The following is an 8,101-nucleotide window of genomic DNA, read 5'->3' as shown; positions in this document are numbered from 1 at the left end:
AATCACTTATTTTTTTCTTTTTTAACTCTTTTATATATATAAAGTTGGATATGTAAATGATGATGTGACATTTCTTAGACGTTAAGATTACTATTTATCTAATTTCTCCAATTTTTGAGTTCTTTTGTCATACTAAATACAATATGTTTTATTATAATTACATTCAATATAGTAAACAATATGTTCTAGGAATTAAACAAAATTATCATTTCAGAAAAATAAATGTTAAATTATAATTTTATTATGATTAAGGAAAGATAAAGATATTATTTCAATATCCCATAACCACATTCAATACATTAGAAATTAATTGGATATAACTGTAAATGGAAAATGAATCACCATTTAAGGAAAATAAATGTTTGCAATACCATAATAATTAAGGAGAGAGTAAGATATTATTTTAATATCCTAATTCGAAACTTTTAATCTACTACTCAATCAAAAAGAAAATGCATTTAATAATATTAAAAAGTTATTAGTTTAATATTATTTCTCATTCTAATTCAATTCAATCAAACTTAATTTTAAAGATAAAATAACAGCTCCATTTTAATTGTTATCAATATATTTCAAAAAATTATCATGAAAAAGCTTTTCTTGCACCTTATTTTAATTTTCATATACTATTATTATTTTTTCTGTCATTTTTCAAATGTTTATTCTTAAAACTCTGATGGTACAAAACTACAAATTAAGGTGGCGTAGAATATAATAAATGATGATTCTTCTACTAAATAAGAAGATATAACGAAATTGAAAGGTGAAGTTTCTTTTAAAAAAATCGATAGGAAATTCTATTAAGGTATTATTACGTCATTATTCAATATATTTTTTAATATAAATTTCATTTGCTGATGCATTTGTTTAGTATTACTGTGTTATTTCACATTATGAGATATTTCTTAGACATTTAAGGAGAATGGTACACCGGAATATATATTATATATTAAAGGATCAACTTCATGCAATGGAAGAATTTGTTATTAGCAAATATATTTAACTTTTTTGATAAAAAATATATTCTTCCTCATTTAATAGATGTAAAATTTGTCAAGCTTTATTTTTTCACAATCTTCATATTATTAAAACAAATAATAATATTACGATTAAATAACAAAGTAAATATAAAATTAATCAAAAATATTTAATTTTTTAATGATTGCGCGAAGCGCGGCCAAGTTCCCTAGTCATTTATGAATTACAAATGTTACGCCTGGGCTTGTTAGCTCCTTTGATTTATTTCTTTTCAAATGAAAGAACATTAAAGTTTATATTTTCCAGCACTTCCATATTTTTCTTTTCAACAATTTTTTATACTACTGAATTTTCTACGATTGAAGAATTTTGTAAAAGACCAATAACATTTTATTTTTTTTAAATTAAAGTCACTAGTATTCAAATTGACTCTTATTAGCTTAATAATTAAAATAGATCATTTTATTCTGCTAAAAAATAACTCATCCAAACTATTTTTTAGGTGAAATTTAATTTGCTGAAGTAACATGAACTAAAGTAAAGAGTGGTCTAAACTTTAAAAGAAAACATAACTGAAAATATATTTTTTAAGATGATGAGAACATTATAATCCTTATTCTCTTTGTATTAAAATAAGTGTTATTTTAGCAGAAATCACCTTTATTAAAAAAGTTAATAAATATAATATTTTATTTTCTAAATTACCCTTATTTTGATAAATGTCTCTTGAACACTATTAATAAGAGTATTAGGGCATAGTTGAAAAAATATAGTACTATTTTTATGTTGAATTTTAAGGTAACCCTTTTTCTTGGACAATTTTAAAAAAAAACTAATATGACACTTATTTTAAAATAAAAAGAGTAAAATTTAACATATTTTTATGAGCACGAACATGGGCGTATGTAAGGGGGGGCCATCGGGTTCACGTGAATCCATTTTCCCCTCCCGAGATCATATATAATAGTAATATATTTTTGAGAAAATGGCCAAAGGACCCTCCAATCTATTCCCGAACTTTCCGCTACACACTTATACTTCACGGGGGTCATATTACCCCTCTGAGCTATTTTAAAGTGGAATTATTTCCTTCCTGAAATGTCATTACCAGGCATGTGTCTTGTGGTGAAATACACACACTTGACACGTGTATCTCACCATTTAATAAAAAAAAAATTTAAAAAAGTTCTCCTCCTTCCTCTTCCTTTCTTCCCCAATCATTTTTTCAACCCTAACTATAATAAACACCATTTTTTACCTCAATAAATTTCTATATCTCTAACAATTTATAAAAACGAAAATTCAAGTGACCTTTTCTCTTCCCAATTTTTTATTCTTTCTCCCTCTAAACTTTTCATGATTAATTTATAATTTGAGTTTTTGATTTTGATTCTCTAAAATTTTCATGATTAATTTATAATTTGAGTTTTTGATTTTGATTCTTCATGGATTTTAGGAGAACATGTAGGATCCTTCTTTAAAAATGTAGAAGACATTGTTTTGTTTTAGTTTCTTTTAATAAGTTTGAAGATATTTTTTAAATATACAATTACTTCACTTTGATTTTGTTACTCTTGAGAGTTGTGTCCATGACTTTAAAAAAAATTAATCAATGGGTATGTTTTTTTTTAAAAATAAATTTAATTTGTTAGATATGTTCTAAATAAGTCTATTGAAAAATTATTTATTCATAAAATGCATTAGTTGTTGATAATTTTTATACCAAACATCTATTAAAAAAGCTTCAATAATGATAATGGTGAAAAAAATATAATTGTATAGATAAATAAGAAGAAAGAAAAAAGGAAATTAGAAAAAAACGGAAATTAAAAAATAATAATAGGCAACTCACTCTCTCAAAGAGAGTGACATTAACTCTCTATGCCAACTCATCACTTAAGGGTTATTTATTCCATTTTAAAGTAGTTCAGGGGAGAATAGGACTCCCGTGAAGAATATGTGTTTAATTGGAAATTCGGTAATAGGTTGGGAGGTCATTTGGCCATTTTCTCTATATTTTTTAAAGAAATATTGAAATATAGATATGTGAACACACACTCGAGTATCATATGAATCGATGATGATTGGGTGCACTTCTCTAAAAGTAAGGTAAGAAATTTGAATCTTGCATCTATTTTGTTTTATTTTTCTTTCTAAAATTAGGTAACACCTTTCTAAGTGGTTAATTTTGGACCTATAATTTTAAATTTTTAACGGTTTTCAGTGATAAGAACCTAAATATCAAACCAATCAAATTTATATCTTAGATTCACTTTTTTATAATAGTGCACCCATCATCTCAAAATCGATCCTGAATACGCCTCTGAGCACGAACTATTTTTAACTAATTAATTGAATACATGTACAAGTACACCATTCATTGAATAAATATCCAGAAAATGCATTGGATCTCTATAACAAGCAAGTATTCAAATTACGAATAACTTGGTTGGGCTAAACTAAGCAGTAGTCACAAATCAAGTTAGGCTTTCACCAAACTCGTTGGTTGTTGTTGAGATATAAATACACGTTTGAAAAATATTAAATTGGAGAAATTTAAGAACCCTCTCTTCAAATCTCTCGGTCATTACACTTAAATCTTTAGGTTGAAATTAATATGATTTTTAGTGTTTTTGAGATTTTCAAAAGTTACAATGTGTGAATTGAAGAAGATTGTCATATTTTAATTTTTTTTTATGTAAATAATGTAACGATCCTCATAGTCATTTTGTGAATTATATATGAATTTTTTTTCAAATATATTTGTGGCCAAATTGACTCAAGTCTCCAAATGAACTTAAAAGAGATGGTAAAATGAGCATTTGGGATATAGATCATCACCAATATGCCTACTTCTAAAGTACTCATTCTTCTTCAACAATTTTACCCTTCTCACAAACATAGATACCATCAAGAGACTTTTGGATATCCTTGTTCTTCACATGACATTTTTATGGATATTTTTGTATTTTTAACTATTTTATTCTTGTCTAAGTTATTCCATTATTATTGTTCCATCTAAAGTTAGAGATAACTCATTTCAGTACTACTAATAATCTTAAAATAGGTTATTTCAAACTTCCTAACCAAACAAGGATTAAAGATTACAAAAACTTTATCTCATAATTATTTTTTCTTATCCATCATACCAAACATGTCCTAGAAGAAAATAGAGTCAGGTGAATTGTAGGGGCGGAGCTACGGTGATGTCAGGTGTCTAGTTAGACACTCTTTATCGAAAAATTACATTATATATATATAATTTAAATCTTATTTTATATTGATATTTATAGTATTTCGAACACCCTCAAAATCAATAAAGATCCGTAGCGGAGAGATAAGTGTATGCACGAAGATTTGATGTGAAGTAAATAACACTTTAGGAACCTTCTCTTGATATCACTAAGTTAGTGACACTAACTTATTAGTATTTTATTATCATTTCCTTGTCAGTTCTCTGTCCCCTTCTCTATTCTTCTATTTTTGGTTAAAACTGGTTGTAGGAAATAAAATACTGGTTCTTATAATTTAAACAAAACATCAAAGAAAATCTATATCTCTAAAGCAAATCAAAGATGAAGTTGAATTTGCCAACTCTCTTTATTGATTACAAAATAAACAAAATCAATTTTCCTATAGAAGATAGTTTTCCAACATGTTAAAATCAAACATTTAATTGTTGAATATTTTTATTGTTATTATTGTTGCACTAGTTAAAATTAGTTATTTCAATTGTCATGCTACACAGATTCTTGTATAAGTGTTACCTTTAATAATAATGCAGTGCATTAATTATGTAGCATTTCTTATTATTTTTTATAAATTGCAAACCAAAAGAAAGTATCAAATGCAACTTAACTTAATTCCGTAATTTAATATTAAATAATTTTTAATATATATTATAATTAAATTAAAAATCAATAACTGTAAAGAACTAAAACTTGAATTCATAAACTTACAAAACCTCTTGGTCTTTTAAATGTGTTAAATTGGGTCATGACTGACTCTATACATTGAAGTTTGAACTGAAATATTTTATTTCATTATTTTAGCATCTAAATTCCACTCGGCAATCAACCATCTCAATCTTAACAAAATTATTTCCTACTCCTTCTATTATATATTAAATAAATAAATTTGTGAGGCAATGCATATTTAAAGATATAATTTAAATTATAATTTTTACTATTACCTTATGTGAAATCATAAATATAATTTTGTAAGTAGTGTAATTTATTTCTTAGAAAATATAAAACTTCAATAAATAAAACGATAAATATAAAAAAAAATTCAAACATCAATCTTGAACTTTGAACAATGAAAAAACCCTCAAAAATTCACTTAATATGAAATAAAGAGAGTAATATAGTGTGTTGTATTATATTGTACTATTGTATAATATTGTATTGTTTTAATAAATATAATATTTGGATAGATCATATCATTCTTCGTCGTTACATAATGAACATCAACAAGAAAAGTAAGGTACATAATAGAGATACTATGAAAATATAAGTCAAAAGATAAAATGTTTATTAAATAATAAGTAAAGACAAAATGAGAAGAAAATATTAAGGTAATGACGCGATCACATCAAATCTATCATTACACGTAATGAGATATTTTGTCGTTATCCAATAATAAATTTAAACGATACGATATAATAAAATTAAAGTGATAATTAAAACAAATCATTATATTCTAATTAATAATATAAAACAGTACAATACTAACAACCACGAAACAAAAATAGTGAATGAGTATTTTAGATTGTAAACTAAAATTCTTTCTTTGAAAAAACTTACATATTTCCCTTTGAAAAAAAAAGAAGAAGAAAAAACTTGCATATTTTGGCATTTAAAGATAGGAAGATATATTGACCATGGACTTAAAAAGAGCACACAAATACAAAAGGAAGACTTGGTAAAGTTGACTTGGTTGCTTCTTCGTCCCCTCCCTGCTCTTCACTCTCAGCTCAAAAATCACTACTATAAATAACTACAAATCTATCAAACACATTCACAACTCCATTATATTTCTTACTATTCCCTTCAATATTTTTCTCTGTTTGAAAGAATTTTAAGTGTTGATTTGCTACTTACTTCCATACACTTAATTCAGATCTGGAGATGATGGTTAGTTTTTAAGTGTTGATTTGTAAATCACGGGATTAATCAATGTTTGATTTTAAACAAGTAAAGTTTGCTCAATTGGTTGAACTCGAGTATTGTTTTTTTTGTTCTTTCTGATTTGGTTGTTTATTTACAGAAAGTAGTGCTGAAGTTGGAGTATCTCGATGACAAAGTCAAGCAAAAGGTCATGAAAAAAGTTTCTGTTGTGGAAGGTACGTTATCATTCTTTTTTTTTTTCTTTCTTCAAAACTGTGTCAGGATTCCAGATCTTGCAATATGGATAAAATTCAAGTTTGAGTGATTTTTGGTGTGGATGATGTTGCAGGGGTAGACTCAATGTCGATAGATACAAAGGACAAGAAATTGACAGTAACGGGAAACGTAGATCCAGTTGTATTAGTTTCAAAATTGAAGAAACTGTGTCACACTGAAATACTCTCTGTCGGACCAGCAAAAGAGCCAGAAAAGAAGAAAGATGAGCCGAAGAAAGAGGATGACAAAAAGAAAGCGGCGGCGGTGGCAGCGGCAACAGCAGCAATAAAGGCATATCCAGCTCCAGTTCTCTATCAATATCAGAATCAGCAACCTTATCCACATTACCCGACCCCTGTTCCTGCTTATCAGCACTATTACAGTGTGGAAGAGGATCCTAACTCTTGTGTTATCTGCTAACTTCACATTGTGTTTATTTGTGATGGGTTAGTGGAGTAGTTCCATTCTCACACATATCAATTCTTTTCGGAATTTTATCATACAGTTGGTATGTGTTCAATTATATCATTCAACCTCTCTAACTCTACGAGATAATAGTAAAATCTTCATATGCTCTACTAGATCACTTGTGAGATTTCACTGAATACCTTGTTGTATTATATTTGGCTGAAGAATTGAAAGTTAAGAGGATAAGAGTATTTGAAGCTGAAAAAGAATAGGAGCATTTAAGAATACAGATTGTGTTTGGTTTGAATTTCACCTAGAAAAAAAAGGACTGAAAATTATTCCAGTTCACTTGAAAGGCTGTATATTGAAGTCAAGTCACCAATTTTGACACATTATAGTTATCAACGGTTGCAATTGACTTCATAACCTGATCACTCTTTTTTTTCCTTTGTACACTTGTAATATCCGTCGATGAAAAAAGTGCTTAGCTGATACTCCTCGGTCTCAAATTATTTATCATAATTTTTAAAAATAATTATGAGTATCTTCAATGAACAAAGATTATAGTATATCTTAAAAAAACACAAATAAGGGTAAAATAGTGAAAAACTCATCATAATTAAAAATAATTTGAGACCAAGGGAGTAGTGCATGCTCCTACAAGAGGTTGTTTCTGCCTTCTGGCCTCATCCTCACCCCTTTCCCCTCCCTCTAGCCATGGCCAAAACTCAACAGGTTATGTTAACATGCGCCTAAAGAGAAGAAAGTCTAATGAGTTGATTACTTTTTCATTTTGTGTGCGCTTAAAAAATTATAAATAAAAAGTTAATTTTACTAATTCATCCTTTATAGATTTTTGAAAATTTTATAAATAAATGTGAACATTTTCAAAAAGAATTAATTGCATTGGTAATATTAAAAAAATATATTAATATTTTCTTGATTTAGTAAGGTGCAGAACTAATATGAGACACTATTTTTAGGGCCCGTTTGGCCATGCGACATGGTATCATGATATGGAATCATGATATGGTATTATGATATGGAATCATGAGATGAAATTGAAGGTTTGTTTGGACATGCGATATGTAATTTTTGTGTTGTATATTTTCTCATAAACATAAAAATCACACATAAGTTGTAAAACTATTAAAATAGCCCCAATTGTTTATTCAATCTTATCAAATAAACAAAAAATTATAAAATCGCATAATAAATTATTACAAAGTTATTTGTTCTCCACTTAAGTAATTGTTTCATCTAACTTTAATTTAATAAAAAAAATTGAACAAAAATTGTAGTGTACTAGTCTTTAATATAATCCTCCCACA

General features: G+C 27.1%; 1 protein-coding gene across 1 annotated transcript; it reads left to right on the top strand.

Annotated features, from left to right (window-relative positions):
* The first annotated feature begins 5,885 nt into the window (after positions 1-5,885).
* LOC102580906 (uncharacterized) lies at positions 5,886-7,196 on the top strand. The gene is made up of 3 exons (XM_006360132.2): positions 5,886-6,113; positions 6,247-6,322; positions 6,436-7,196. The coding sequence occupies exons 1-3, from the start codon at positions 6,108-6,110 to the stop codon at positions 6,780-6,782; spliced, it is 429 nt and encodes a 142-aa protein (XP_006360194.1). The 5' UTR covers positions 5,886-6,107; the 3' UTR covers positions 6,783-7,196.
* The last annotated feature ends 905 nt before the right edge of the window (positions 7,197-8,101 follow it).

This window comes from Solanum tuberosum, unplaced genomic scaffold (genome assembly GCF_000226075.1).
Source record: "Solanum tuberosum cultivar DM 1-3 516 R44 unplaced genomic scaffold, SolTub_3.0 scf00315, whole genome shotgun sequence".
NCBI lineage: Eukaryota > Viridiplantae > Streptophyta > Magnoliopsida > Solanales > Solanaceae > Solanum > Solanum tuberosum.
This window is presented reverse-complemented; position numbering and strand designations above follow the sequence as displayed.

What these genes read in the sequence shown, in the direction of transcription:
- LOC102580906 (XM_006360132.2), top strand. An exon ending in AAAAGTTTCTGTTGTGGAAG is followed by an intron (nt 6,323 to 6,435) that starts GTACGTTATCAT and finishes ATGATGTTGCAG; the next exon opens with GGGTAGACTCAATGTCGATA.